Source organism: Haemaphysalis longicornis, unplaced genomic scaffold (assembly GCF_048455015.1).
Source record: "Haemaphysalis longicornis isolate Haplotype H1 unplaced genomic scaffold, Haemaphysalis longicornis Haplotype H1 scaffold_12, whole genome shotgun sequence".
In the NCBI taxonomy this organism is placed as follows: Eukaryota; Metazoa; Arthropoda; class Arachnida; order Ixodida; family Ixodidae; genus Haemaphysalis; species Haemaphysalis longicornis.
Genome location: NW_027526225.1, coordinates 104,052,612 through 104,067,533, shown reverse-complemented (window position 1 = coordinate 104,067,533; position 14,922 = coordinate 104,052,612). Strand labels below are relative to the sequence as shown.

The 14,922-nt window shown below is 47.3% G+C and overlaps 1 protein-coding gene across 2 annotated transcripts in view; it reads left to right on the top strand.

The window, feature by feature from the left end:
- Mtr4 (exosome RNA helicase Mtr4) overlaps positions 1 to 14,922 on the top strand; it is a 47,001-nt gene that overhangs the window by 8,464 nt on the left and 23,615 nt on the right. For both annotated transcript variants that reach the window (XM_077693976.1, XM_077693977.1), the window contains exons 8-18: positions 1,072 to 1,170; positions 1,915 to 2,023; positions 7,871 to 8,002; positions 8,488 to 8,567; positions 8,678 to 8,788; positions 9,941 to 10,042; positions 10,129 to 10,254; positions 11,480 to 11,630; positions 11,795 to 11,967; positions 13,326 to 13,400; positions 14,136 to 14,264. In XM_077693976.1, the coding sequence (XP_077550102.1) occupies positions 1,072 to 1,170; positions 1,915 to 2,023; positions 7,871 to 8,002; positions 8,488 to 8,567; positions 8,678 to 8,788; positions 9,941 to 10,042; positions 10,129 to 10,254; positions 11,480 to 11,630; positions 11,795 to 11,967; positions 13,326 to 13,400; positions 14,136 to 14,264 (1,287 nt within the window). The remainder of the gene's footprint in view (positions 1 to 1,071; positions 1,171 to 1,914; positions 2,024 to 7,870; positions 8,003 to 8,487; positions 8,568 to 8,677; positions 8,789 to 9,940; positions 10,043 to 10,128; positions 10,255 to 11,479; positions 11,631 to 11,794; positions 11,968 to 13,325; positions 13,401 to 14,135; positions 14,265 to 14,922) is intronic.

The following is a 14,922-nucleotide window of genomic DNA, read 5'->3' as shown; positions in this document are numbered from 1 at the left end:
CTGGGAACCTCACTGGTACAAGGAGCCTGTGACAGGGGGGGGGGGCACAGTCTTTGAACACTCGAAGTGCAGCAGATGAACACTGACAGTAATCTTGCCCTTTCCTGACCTGCGCCTCCTCAACGGTGAAGCTTGTAAGCTATTATGTACAATCTGCTTTTGAACAAAGATATTGTCTGTCTCACCCTCTCTCTCCCCTTTCTCTGCCCTCAACTCGAACCGACTTGTTGTCCAAGTGAATCTGATGTCCAAGTGATTGTAAGCATAATGTGGTTAGAAGTTACACTAAGCGGTGGTACAGTGCACTAAAAGAGGAAGGTGTGTTGTTTGGGGCCGATTAGGGTGGTCCCTTTTGCGATGAAAATTTCCACTGAGGAACTCCTGTTGTAAGCAGTGCCCCTGGCGGCCGGTGCTTGCCACTTGGCTTCAGAAGTGTTCTTTGTTAAATTAACCCTTATTTATTGGCCTAAATAGTCTTGTTTTATTTCATGATGTAAAGTTTTATAAAGCCTGTAAAATAACTGTTTAGTTTGATTTAAAAACTTATAGGTGGCGCTGGCTGCAACAGGAGTTCTTCGGGGAACGCCTGCGCTGCGTACAATTTTTTCATTGCAAAAGGGATTCACACTCTCCATTGGTTTTCCCCCCACACGGCACAACTAACCTTCTAGTACACTGTAGCAGTGGTACCTGTAGGTCGCATATTTGGGCAACCACTAGCACGTCCCTCGCTTGAGTGTTGTATGAGCAGAACTAGTGCTCCCAGAGGTGGGATTGGGGTCAGCCTTTGAAGTGTCGCGTGTTCTTGTTTTTAGTTTGATGGGCTCATGTGGATCCCAGGTTTTGATCAGTAGTAGTGTTTGCTGTTATCTCCTTGTTTCATTTGAGCTGCATTTTGTGCCTTGCTGCCGGTGTTATAAGCTGCCCCGTGTGTAGTTATTGCGGTCTTGTTAACCTGTAGTGTCACACTGCATGACGTGTACCCCGCCCATGCGTCTTCCGCTCGGCACTGTAGAGGTGGTCACTTATCCGACTCTCACCTGTTTTGCCCGTGTGTTTATATGCGCCCAGCCGTGTCATGTGGTGTACACGGAGTATCGTCCAGTGCCCCTGCAGCACTACATCTTTCCCGCCGGCGGCAGCGGCCTTTACCTTGTAGTGGACGAAGCGGTAAGTCTTGTTTCTTCCCGGACTGCCCGTGTATTTTCATCTCGTAGAGTGGCTCTGTGTTTTTTCGCTCGCTCTGTGTTTTTTTGTTCTTGCTTGCAGTGTTGACCTGTTAGAAGCAGCTGTTACAGTTGGCATTTTCGAAGCTGGGGCTTGCGTTTACTCTTTTTTCGGTATTTCGGTGCTCTTACTTGCTGCAGCTTTATTCCGTATTTTTGTTTTATAACACAAAAGTGTTTTATTCTCGGATAGACGAAGATTTCGCCGATGTCATATCCGTCACGGAAGTGCACGCCAGTACAACGAAACAAGCGGCCTGAAAAGGGTGCACCCCTGCACACAGGGTCTTGCGGGGAAGCAACATTTAGTACTAAAGAGTACTTTACGCTTAGGGTTGTTCATTTTCAGGTTTTATATTTTAACACGAAAGTGCTTTATGCCGGGGTACACCAAGATTTCACTGACGTCATATCTGTCACAGAAATGACGCCAGTACACCTTTGCCGAAGCAACCCGCCAGCAGGATGTCGCTAGCCAAGCACACCCACAAGACAGCCGCCGACCCGCAAATCATGCTCAGCTGCAGGTTTTGCTGCACATTTCTTTTTCCTGTTTTACTGATTCCTATGACAGAGGAATCAACCACAGTAGGCCTTGTGGGCAGCTTTGTTTGTCCTGTGAATGGGGTGAAGTGACTGCTTGTTTGCGCCGCGTGTCCAAGTTGTGGAAGTGTCTGGTCTGGTGCAGGGCAACTTCAAGGAAGACAAGTTCAACGAAGCGATGGCGGTGCTCCAGAATGCCGGCGATGCGGCCAAAGGGGACTCGGCCTTCAAAGGCCGCAAGGGAGGCTTTAAAGGTGCGCCCATGATCTCTTTTTCTTCCTTTTCTGTCGTGTCAGAGAACACGTGACTTCTTTGAAGTGCAGACCTCTTGGGGGGATGAAAGGTGAGCTTGCAAAGAGCATTCAGCAGTGAGAGCATGCTCCTTTAAGGGGGGACGCGGGGATCAGATTTCGAAAAGTGGCCAAAAAATCGTTTTTTCGGAACTCACATTTTCGGATTGCACGTTTTATATTCTATGCGTTCACAAAGTTTCCCCGCCGCAAACGATCGCGAAGTGCCAAAGAAAAATATTTATATCGGCTGAGGTGGCAAAATATTTCCTCAAAATGACGAAAACACGGCAATTTTCGCAGTGCTGTATCTCCGGAACGACGCTACCGGGCGCCGCCATCTTGGTCGCGTTAGATCGGCCGACTCTTTAACTTTCGTTTTCCGGTCGCTCCTTTTGTCATCGCTCGCTCACAAACGCACAAACGGCAGAAAGAGAAAGATAGTGAAACGAAGCAACCGATAGATGGTAACACGCGATTGGCTGTCCGGCCGCGTTTTTAGATACGGCTCCCCTGATTGGGCGCCGCCATGCCAGCAATAACATGGCCGCCGGGCTGCTGCGCATTTTACGCGCACTGCGCTCCCGATGTTTTCAAGGTTTCCCGGTCGACTCGGTAGCAGTTTACTCGTTTTATCTGTTGCGGTACTGAACAGTGACATTACTGTTATCGCGGCGATAATGTTGAGATCATGCGCCAGATAGGGAAGTGCGCGGCTCGAAAGACGCATCGAAAACGTGCCCGCGACGTCGCCGTGGTCTGTCCTTGAGTGGGAAGCGCGGTGCGTGCGCCTACAATTGCGGTTCGTGAAGCGAACTTTTGGACGCATTGTGAGCATTGCGATGTTATAAAACGCTGAGTTATTGCTGTTACACAGCGTGCTCGCGAGCTTCGGGAATGGAATGACCGACTCGCCAGAAGTTGCGGCGCGCGCTGCATTGGCGCGACGTGTTTGGGCAGCGGCCGATTGCGGGATCGGTTGCTATTGCACGCGAGTAATAATAATTGATGTACGGGAAGTGAAATTTAATGGGAAAAGCGAAGTGACCAACCATATCAAGGTTACCTAAATTACGATCGCGGGGAACGCGCGCGTAGGGGATTGTAGAGCGGGGGGGGGGGGGGGGGGGTGCAATGAACTGTCACCTAGCTTATTTGAGAAACTTTTGCCGTGGCTCTAAACTAGTTCGTACAACGAAGTCTGGGATTACAAAATAATATTTTCAGTGTTAAATAAATTAGAAAAGACGCCGTAAGGGTGCAGCATTCACAATGCGATATTTTTATTGGGTTTTCTATTTTTGCAATGTTTGCAATTCTGTTGTCTATCTTGCAATGATTGATTCTGCTGAAGGTGAAGAGCATGGTATGCTAATAATAATCAATGTTGCAATGTTGTAATTGTGTAAAAAAACTGTACTCTGCTTTCAAATAGCTCATCTTATGCTTGTGATGCCCAGATATAACTTTTTGACACCGAACAGCCTCATGTACTAAGCTGTAGCTTTGGCAATGTTATGAAACACAGAAATCTGCTGAAAGTCTGCTGGAATATTACTAATATAAAATGAAACCATGCCTTACTCTTCATTTTGGAGACAGTTATGCATTAGGCATACATCAAGTAAAGTTTAGGTACCCTAGTAGCCCATAGCAAACTTTGTGGTACACTAGGTGTAAAACTGGTGCTTCTGCCATCTGAAGGCCTGCACATGAAAACCTTCAATTGGCCAGGAAGGCCTCCCAGATGCACCAAATCGAAGGGCAAAGGTCTTTGAGGTTGTCCCCAAGCAAGGACAGCAAGGACTATGCTGTTGGTGCAGTTTGAAAAATCGTGAAGTCTTCGTAAACTTCAAGAGCCGTTTTCTCAAAAGTGCGTTTTACGAGTTCTTCGTTGCTCGTGGAAAGGATAGCATGGCAACCACTGGGCGGATTTTGACACTGTTTGTTTTATTTCAATCCTTGAAGAGTTCTGCAGGGTATGACATTCTCGGATTTTCATTTTAGGGCCTAGATATTTTTTTAAGTGACATTTACGGCCAAGTCAGCTGTATACTACTGGTTACAGGTGAAAATAATGTTTTCTGTAAAAAAAATGAAGGGTGTAAAAAAAATTCGAAGAATGTCATACCCTGTAGTGTTCTTTTGACTACAATTTAAAAGTATTCTGAACTTCCTACCATATGTCAATACCTTGCTAGGCTTTCCACGAGCGGACAACATGTACACCTCTGTAACACAAAAACTACTGAAGGTATCATTCTTAAATTTCAAAATTCCCCATTTGGAGTGTTTTCCAATGTGCCTACCAAATTTCATTACTCTATGTCAAAAAATAAAAAAGTTTGCTCCGATCCCCACCTCCCCCCTTAAAGGGGGATGGATAGTGAACGTAGGTGTCCAGCTACATCTCTCGCTAACTTCAGTGCATTCTGGGCTGTCAACCTGAAATTTTGGAGGAAATGTATGCTAGATATGTACTAACTGTGTGCAAAATTTCATGCAGAAACTCTCAGCAGTTCCTAAAATAGAAATTGAGTTTTTTTAGATTTTTTTCTAGGCTTAAAGGGTCCATGAAGAGAAAATACAACTTCGTGTACTAATTTGAAAGAACTAGGATTCAGTATCTCACTCAGCTCCGTTACAGCCCCAAAAGATGTTTTTTTAACGAAAAAAAAGCAAGAAGTATTTTAAAACTTTCAAATTTTGTGCCACAGTGACGTGTTATGAGCAAGAATGACGTCATACGGGCCAACAATAAAACATAATTTTCAGTGCGTTAACTGCACGTTGGCATTCAAGCAATGCGGTCAAATGGAACTAGAGGCCCCATTACAGACGTCCAGTCATGTGTCGTCGCGACAGGTCAGTTAGGCGGCCGCCAATCGCACAAACAAGGTTCCGTGACGTCATAGAAAAGTTGCGGGAAATTGGCTAGGGGGTCGCGACTGCTTCACACGTTTTATTTAATATCTCCGTTATTTGTTCGAAGATTGCGATTATATTAGTATCATTGTTATCGGGACTAAGCAGCCTTTCTAATAAACCAGACTTGTATTTTGTCTTCATGGCTCCTTTAAGGAACATTTCGAGAAAGGTTTTTACAGGCACAGGGCCTGATACGTTTTCCATGTGTATGAACTGCCTGAGGCTTTCTTCTGAAGCAGAATAATAATGGTGGCCCTAACCGTTGATTTTTAAAAAAACATATACATAGCAAAAACACAAATTTTATTGTTTTTTGAAATAAAAAAGTGTGAATACAAAAAGAAATTTTGCTGAAAACATGCTTATTTTGGTTCAGAATGCGTGTATAGCATTGATAAAGAACTCTCACAAAAATGGTTTCGAAAACTGAAATAGTTGAAGAGAAAATGTTCCTTTTCTCAGGGGAAATGGTGTTTTGAGAAATCGCACTTCAAAGTTTTCATTTCATTTTCCTTTTTTCAAATTTTCGCTTCTTGTGCGGATTCTTAGAAAAGCTAGGCAATGCTAATAGCGCAGTGGACTTCAGGCTTAAAAAGATCACTCCAATATTTCGAAAAAGAAACCAATTACATGCGCACAAACTGAATGATAGAAGACTGACCTGACATAAACAAACGTTTTGCAATGCTTGCGCAATGCTATTTCAACTAAAGCAACACCATTGAGGCTTACAGTGAACTACAGAAAAATTCAACTAGCTATACGCTATATTTGTAAGTAATTATAAAACGGAACGTTATCACACGTTTTTAAAGAAAAAATAACAGTGTAAAACACCACTGTGCATCACACAAAATGTGCAGTGACTAGGTGTGGCCACTTGGGGCACATTTGGCGCCATTTTTGAATGACTTGTGGTGCACATTCGACGATGCCACTTCGCGGGGACGTTCTCGAAGAGTGTTAGACTATTTTGTCACTGTAACAAACAAGTCCAATTTTTGGTCGGTTTTTCCATCCATCCCCTTTTAAGGATCGCTCTAGGGAATACGTCAAAGTCTTGTTTGTGCAAAGTGGACTTGGCTGGCTTGCAAAGCGAGAATCGATGGCCCAGTGCTGCCGAGAGATGAGACCATAAGTGTACGAAGACCGTTAACTCTGTGGAGGGATCAAGTCGTAATATTCAGTGGCAGACGATGAACTGGGGCATTGCAAGACAGGAATGGCTGGAGCAACGTAGGAGAGGCCTTTCTCCTGCAGTGGCAGTGATGGTGGGGGGGATGACAACTCTTTGTGACTGCACTGTGCAGCCTAGCCATTGTATTTCATACACGAGCTATTTAGCGGAAGTTTGGAGCCTTAGTTTATCCGTAACAGGCAGCAGAAGAGGAAACGTCATGGGGACACAGCCATGCACACTTCGCGACCACGGCACCAACTGCTGCGATTGATGTCACATTCATTTTTACTTATGCTACTGAGCCATCAAATTTAAAACTTTTGCCTGTGTTATGACTAATGTCGATTTTATGTTTGCTCATACACAGGTTACAGTCGCAAAAGCAGTCGCGAAGGTAAACGTGGTGGCAGTCTGCTAAACTTAACCCCACGGACTCGCCTGTGGGTTGTCCTTGCCGGCGTAAAAGTATCCGCAGGAGGATGGTGCGAGGGAAGCAGTTCTTTTGAACTCATTTTTTTTATTATTATATTAATAAATTGGCGTAAATTGGCTGTGGAAAAAAAAAAGAATACAGAATGTGGTTTACTCTTCTTTTTACAGTAAAGTCTCGATGATACGATTCTCGCGGGACCGAGAAAAATATTCATATCATCCAAAATTCGTATGAACCAACACAGACCAAAAAATTGAGCAGTAAAAAAATTTTCGTGTATTTATTTTCTTACTTTGACATGAAAAAATCCATGACGTTTTTCTGATTTTTTTTAACTTCCATGTCGTCAAGCGGTTCTGTCTTGACTTTTGTCTCCTTACTTGGGGTGCCCAAGCTTACTGCAGGAGCATTTTTGCCCACGATTCATGCGTGTTGGCATTGCGCGCCCGCGGCCGCCTGTGTCTCGGTCAGAAAAGGACATGCGACGGGCGTGGCAGTGGGAGGAGCCTGACGACTTGCGCCAATGGGAAGGCGTGCGCCTCATGGCGAAAGTTTCGAAGCGCTCGAGACAGCCGGCTGGCTCCGCCGGAGATGTTTAGGCTTAGCACCCCGGCAGATATTTCATGGGCGCTTTCACTAGCGGCGTGGATGACGTTTTATAGCACCGTTTTTTCCCACGTTATTAGTGCGCTTTGAGCATCATTTTAAAGAGCGGTTAGAAGCGGTCGCTCGAGCTCCCCGCACCACTTCGCGACCGAAGCCGCCACCATGCTGCCGCGGCCAGCCGCGCCCTGCGTAGCGTGCGGGTGGTTTCGTGGCGGCGCCAGTTTTAGTGCCATGACTACATGAGATGATGGTTATGCCGACAACATGAGACGTCGACAGCCTGAGCCCCTAATTGGCTTCGCCCATGCTTTTATATGAGCGCTTACAGCCATGCGACGCCACACTTCGTGTCAAAAACGTGCAAACTTCTGAAATAGAAAGGGGAATAGGAAATAGTAGCTCTCCTACGTTTTCTCACCTCAGTGTCTTTTAGGACACGTAGCATTTGTGTGAGGTCTTCCATTGACAGGATGACCTTTTTTCTGGTAGTTATTCTTCCTCTGTTGGGAAGCTGTTGTGGTTAGCAATCAGTTGTGCAGCAGCAGATCGTGTGGAAGACTGATTGTAAAAAAAGCAGTTTCGTTCTTCTTGGTAATTAACTGCCTGTGGGTGTGTTCTAACCGCTGCTGGCTGCCCACGGCCTTGCCTTTCCCACGCGTCCCAGGCGAATCCAACTGCTTCAAGATTGTGAAGATGATCATGGAGCGTGACTACGCACCCGTGATCGTCTTCTGCTTCAGCAAGAAGGAGTGCGAAGCATACGCCACCCAGATGGCCCGGCTGGACTTGACCACACGTGAGTGCTCGCTCTTTCTCACTCTCGTTTTTTTTTTCTTTTTTATTTTCTCGGTATGTTGTGTTTTCCTCCTGTGTGTGCGCGCTTTCTTGAAACTAAGCTCTCGCTGTCTTCTAACTTGAGGTAGTAGCTGTATTTATCAGAAGTAGTCAAATTGAGATGGTGGGATGAGGCTTTCTCAGTTGGGACCACAAGTTGATGGGAGGGTGCTGTTAATGCTGTGGGATGAAAGAACCTCAAGCTGTTAAGCCACCCTGCAAGACAGAAAGCACATTCTGTGCTAAGCTTTAGGGATACCCAAAATTTCGGGCATAGGGAGACTTTTTTGTCCGTGTGTTTTAATTTGTAAGTGTTTGCATTGTGCAAGTTTTTAGGAAGGCAAACAGGCAAAGTGGGACTGTTTGTCACAGATTTGACAGCCCAGTGGTGATTGTGACTGAGCATCTTTCTGCTAGTTCAAGCCTGATGTGTTCTTTTTAAAACAGACCGTGAGAAGAAGCTTGTGGACGAGGTGTTCCACAATGCGATGGACTCGCTCTCCGAGGAAGACCAGAAGCTTCCTCAGGTGGGGAACGCGTTTCCGCTGTGGACAGCTTTGTCTTTGCTTGCTTAGTGCTTGCTTCCTTCACATACCTCAGCTTTGAATCTCGATGCGGCTTTTTTCTCGTGTCCCAGGTAGAGCAGGTTCTTCCGCTCTTGAAGCGGGGCATAGCAGTGCATCACTCTGGGCTGTTGCCCATCCTGAAGGAGACCATTGAGATCCTGTTCGCGGAGGGACTGATCAAGGTGCGTTGCTCGCCACATGTGGAATGAAAAGACTTGACGCCTTGCCGCTTGCCCTTTGTACCTTCAATTCAACCTTTATTTGAGTTCACTGTTTAGTTAAGTTTTCTAATTTATAAATTAAGAACACTTTTGATGACTGAGCAAGTGGCATAAACCTGCAAGAAATCTGGTGCTTGTTAGTGGAGCAGCCTAATTAAAAGCCTTTAGAGTATTTTTAATTGAGGACAAAGTGGCTAATAAGAAGGCTCTTTTTTTTTCTTTTTTACCTTCTTTCGGGGCATATGTTAGCTGGCCCAGTGCTGTATACAGGCTACGGGCACATGCAATGCTCGCTAAGACTGTGGGACACATTGGAGAATACAATGAGCCAAAGAACTAGAGTTTTGACTCTACTATTGCTCGTCGCTTCTATGTTTCTTCCGTCTTTGATCCCTGATACGTGTGGCTGCACCATCCTTTCCACTGTGGACCTGTCAGTGTTCCCGTGAACTGCTTTGTTCCCGTGAACACTAACAGGTTCGCTTGACGACTTACAAGAACTCAGGCCTTGTGCCAACAGTTAAATGTAAGTGTAGAGCGCCTTCCACCTACTCACGTATAGGGCGGAAACTTGGAAGCTCACTAAGAGGGTTCAACTTAAATTGAGGACGACTCACCGCGTAATGGAACGGAAGATGATAGGTGTAACGTTAAGGGACACGAAGAGAACGGAGTGGGTCAGGGAACAAACGCGTGTTAAGGGCATACTAGTAAATATTAAGAAGAAGAAATGGGCGTGGGCATGGCATGTAACGCGAAGGCAAGATAACCGTTGGTCATTAAGGGTAACAGAGTGGATCCCTAGAGAAGGCAAGCATGGCAGGGGGCGACAGGAAGTTAGATGGGCAGATGAGATCAAGAAGTTTGCGGGGATAAATTGGTCGCAGTTAGCACAGGGCCGGGATAATTTGTGATCCATGGGGGAGGCCTTTGCCATGCAGTGGGCGTGATAGGCTGGTGGTGGTGGTGGTGGTGGTGGTGGTGGTGGTGGTGGTGGTGGTGGTGGTGGTGGTGGTGGTGGTGGTGATGATGATGATGATGATGATGATGATGATGATGATGTAGAGAGCCTTCCTGAAGTGCCTACCCATTGTGCGCTGTTCAACCATGCAGGTGCTGTTTGCGACCGAAACCTTTGCCATGGGGCTCAACATGCCTGCCCGCACAGTGCTTTTCACGAATGCACGCAAGTTTGATGGCAAGGACTTCAGATGGGTGAGCGGGCACTTCTTGTCTTTGTCTTGTGATAGGCTTGGCTTGGCTGGACAACACTAAGGGGGCCGTTTGTTGTCGTCGTTCAGGTGACTTCCGGGGAGTACATCCAAATGAGCGGCCGCGCTGGTCGTCGTGGCCTGGACGACCGGGGCATTGTCATCCTGATGATTGACGAGAAGATGAGCCCCAGCGCTGGCAAGGACATTGTCAAGGTGAGGCACACCTCAAGCTGCAAATCAATGATTGGAATGTCATGAGCTAAAAGAGTGTGTTAAAACATCACTTTGTAAGTACGCTGGCAATTTGCAGAGCTGGTAGCAGCGAATTCAGAGTGTGTAGAAGATGCGAGCTACAGGTTTGTTTTGTACCCCAAAATTATGCTTTTAGATGCAGAGCATCTGATTCACTCGCCTTGTCCCTCCGGCGTCGTCGTCGTTGTCGTCGGCGTTGTCCACCCCTCCCCCATTGTCCTCGCCGTGGCAGCTCCGCTCTCCGCCCTCACCCCCTCCCCTCTCCGATAGCGAACACTCTCTCGCGAGGGGCATTGGATTCAATTGGATTGGCTTGGCTTGGCTTGGATTGGATTTGGATTGGATTAAAGTGGATTGTGTTGCGTCATAGCCGCGGCACGTTGCGTCATAGCCGCGGCAGACGCGCTGGGGCCGGCGTATGTGCAGTACTCTCTCTTCCGCGGATTCCTCTCCTTCGGGCGTGCTGCGCATATAACCGGTGTGTCGTTCTCCGGCGAAGCAACATCCACGCTTGGCTCAAACACCTAGAGTCGACGCCGCTTTACAAGTACGCCAACGTCGTCATCGACTGGGACCGGCTTACGCAGTCCCCTCAACATTATGCCCGCTATAAAACGCGGTCCCTTCGCCGCTCTGCCTATGCGTCGCATCTACACAGGGGTTCCCGCGAGGGGAGGTGGGAGTTTTTACTTGGTTTTTATCTGGGCAGCTCAATCCATTATTATTTGCTTTTGCAATGACATTGCTTTCAGAGGTAATGTAATTCTATCGCTGACTGAAGAAAAGTAGGGGTGTCATGACCAGAAAAAGTTACTCCTAAGCATGTCAGACAATTCCATTGTTCTGTGGATATTTTACTACATCAACTCTCATATTGCAAGCCTCGTAGAAGTGATTCAAGATTTTTGAAAGTCTTAGTGCCTCTTTGGTGTGGGGATTGGAGAAAAAGTCATCATTACAAAATCAAATATGGTGCAAAATTCGAACGCATACTTCTGCACATGCATACAAAGATGCTCAGCTCTGATATTTGGAAGGAGAAAGCGTGGATTGGCTGCGTTTGCACGTTGTTGCCAACTGGTTTTCAGTGTGTTATCATCGTCGTCGTCGTCATGACGTTATCGGCTGTGTTTTTTGGCCAAGGCAGTGACGTAATCCGGTGACCCTCCTTTCTGCCGTGACCCAGGGCCTGCCCGACCCGATCAACAGTGCCTTCCACCTGACATACAACATGGTGCTGAACCTGATGCGGGTGGAAGAGGTCAACCCGGAGTACATCCTGGAGCGGTCCTTCTTCCAGTTCCAGAACAACGCCTCCATCCCGGGCTTCTACCAGAGTGAGCGCTTAGCGGACTAGAAGCAGCTAGCGCATTCGCGGATTCAAAGCAGGGCCCCAGGTGTCGCGCTGCACTGCCTTTAGTGTGTGGCACAAAAATCTCGGCAGAGCTAGCCGTCGAATGTTGCCGTATTGCAAAGGGGGTGTGTTCCGTGTACTGTGCAGAGCTGCAGCGGCTGCAGTCGGAGCTGGACTCGTTCCAGATCCCCAACGAGACGGAGGTGGCGGCCTACTACAAGGTCCGCCAGCAGCTGGCCTCCCTGTCCAGCGAACTGCAGGCCTTCCTTACCAAGCCACAGTACTGCGTGCCCTACCTGCAGCCGGGACGCATGGTCTATGTGGGTGGCTCCCCTTCCTCCTCTACTCGTTCCCGGCATGCTTTTTAAAGGCCAACTGCACTCAAAATTTCGACCTCTTGAAAACAGTTTTCGTATAGTCTGCCTTAAAAGTAAGCAAGATGCAAAATACAACAGCTGAAATACGCGCTTGGACACCGCAAGCGGTCAGCAAAAATCGGGGATTTTGAAACCGAAATTGACGAGAGCGTGGCCATTAATATGACGTTGCAGCCGTCCAGCGACCGGCCAGATGGTCAGCAGCTCAAGAGCAAGCCTATGTGCAAGCTCTACGTGCGCATGGGGCAGCAAATGGGTGAGGCGTTCACAGCAGAGCTCGACTGGTTCTCCAGCTGTGTGGCTGGCCAGAGGAAGAAGCCCTCATCGGCTGGAGCATCATAGGCGCGTCATGGCTGTTTATGCGACCCGCCGGCAGGTGCAGCGTGGTCTGCAGTGGAGCTTTTTTAAACGCTTCTGACTGATTAACGAGGCGTTTCACGGGGCTACAACTCGTGTCCCAGCTGATTTGGTGGTACTTACTGCACATTCAAAATAAATTTGGTCGAGGTGAAATTTGAGTGCAGTTGGCCTTTAAGTGCAGAGCACTTTATGAACGCAGCTTGCCATCTTAGCTCATCCAGGTCACGCTATCTAGCCACTGTAGTCACACAGCGTCACGCACCCAAACAGAGGTTTCAAAGAGATGTCCACTTCCCCTGGTCGGGATCGAAACTGGGTCCCTTGAGTCACCAAGTTGATGTCTATCCCATTGCGCCACGGAGGCGGCCGTGGCTAGAGCGAATAAGTACACGATAGCATAAAATAGGGAAAACATCATGAATAAATGCGTTAATTACCCCAAATAACTGCAAAATTAAACCAGTGTCTCTTTATAGACCTTTTCAGGGGTTGCAATGCCCTCTCTTGACCACTTTCTGTATCAACGCCAGGCTGGTACTGCAACTAGTCAAGAGGGGGCGCTACAGCCCGTCTGGCGAACCACTGCTCCGCACTTTGACAGCTTTCACATTGAGTGGAACCACTTTTTGTGCGTGCGTGCCTTTTCAGTTTAATTTTTGGCTAAGCATTGAAAAACAAAGGGTGATGCAAGCATTCCTGTGCTTTGTTTGTGAGGCACAGAAAATAGAAGCGCAAACTAAATAAAATAAAAAAAATGAATGCAAAGCTAGAGTTTTCAGTGGTTCTGTGAGGTTTGATTGTTCAAGTAATGCTTTCCAAGGTGGGAATTTAAAGCATCGTGCTTAGTTACTTGCTTTTAAATAAGGTCCATGCTAAGAAGCAACATACATGATTATTTTGTGTGCGACTTAGGGCGTCCTGTTTTGATTTCGCCTTCCCAGGTTCACAATGGCACCGATGACTTTGGCTGGGGCGTCATCATCACTTACACGAAGAAGAAAGTGGTTGCTGTGCGGGTGAGTCCCTGTTTCTGTCTTTTCTTTCTTTTAGTCTGTCGCAATTGTCAGAAGGTGTTAGCTTATGGATGTGCTACAAGGAAAAACACTTTTGTGGCACATGTGAATGAGTTGCAACCTGGTATCAGCTACAATCGTTTCACTTGGCATGTTTTTTAGGGCGCAGCGCTTTGTCTGCCGTCTCTGGGTTGAGCCACATTGTCAGGCGTAGCAGAGTGAACGGTGACAAGACTGACGAGTGAAAGAAAAAGCGAACGATAAAAAAAAGCAAAGGAGGAGAGTGTCATGAAATTGGGAGTGGAGGGCGGCCTCCTTGGGTGGCCTTTCTGTGTACACAATACTGAAGAAAAAAAATGTGCCGATTAAAAGCCATTGTTGCTTCGTGTGGGTAGGTATTACAAAACAGACAATAACTGCACTTACGGAAACAAGTTGGAAGCTGGTAGGAAGAAACTATCCAGCACCTGATTCATCTCTCAAACTCTGGGTTGTGTGAGTCAGTTGACTATCCCTGGGTGATACATGGCATGCTCGGTGCTTTGTGTACCTTTCATTAGAGTCTCTACTCTTCCTGCTTCTTAGCGGTGCTGCAGCAGATTAAAAGGCGGAATGTTCTACACCGAAAGAACTGCCCGTTGGAGTCTTGTTCCAGTTGCTTGCTGGCTGGTTCTCCCCTGAGAGCGGCTGCTGTTCCTCTGCAATTGTTCTCTGGTGCCTCTCTTGTTGCCTCTGCAGGGCGAATCGTGCCTCAAGGACCCGGTGGTGATTGCGGAGATACTTTTGAACGTGTCCAAGGAGAGCGCCAAGACGAAGCTCACCTCCAAGATGACTCCGCCCAAGCCAGACGAGAAGGGCGTTATGGAGGTAGCCCTCGAAGTTGGACTCGGGCCTCATTAGGTCTCCTGTCCCCCACTGCCCATAAGACCCTGTTTGTGTTGGCGGATCAGGCCAAACATTACAACGACTTGCTGCATCCACAATATTTTAAATGGTAGTTAATGTATTACCGTATTTACTCGCATAATCCTCGCACTTTTTTTTCGGAAAAGTCAATGCGAAGTTAGGGGTGCGAGAATTATGCGGGGAAAAAATACGGTGCACAGTGTTGCCAATTTGCCTTCTGCCAATCCCGCTAAATGTAGCGGTCATTTTTTGTATATGTAAGCTCAGTGTTGCCAACAGCAGCTATTTTTTTTTTTTTATAATTTACAACGTAAACAGTAACCCGTCGATCAGCGATCATGAAATTGCCGCCTTTGCTTTCTGGCGCGCGCCCTATCTCGTCGTCGTCGTCGTCGTCGTCATGTGCGTGCCCTACTTGTGAAGCTCGACAGTAACGCACGTTGAAGCCGGTGACGCCGAAGTGCCTGCCTGCGGCCCGGTTGTCGTGTACTCTATCGCTTTCAATTTGAAAGCGGCAGTGTAGCTGGCGCTCTTCCCCATGGCGACTAGTCTAGTTGCGCGCACGCGAAACCGGCTCAAGTACAGTGCGAGTAGCGTGTTAGAGCGCCTGGATGGCCTT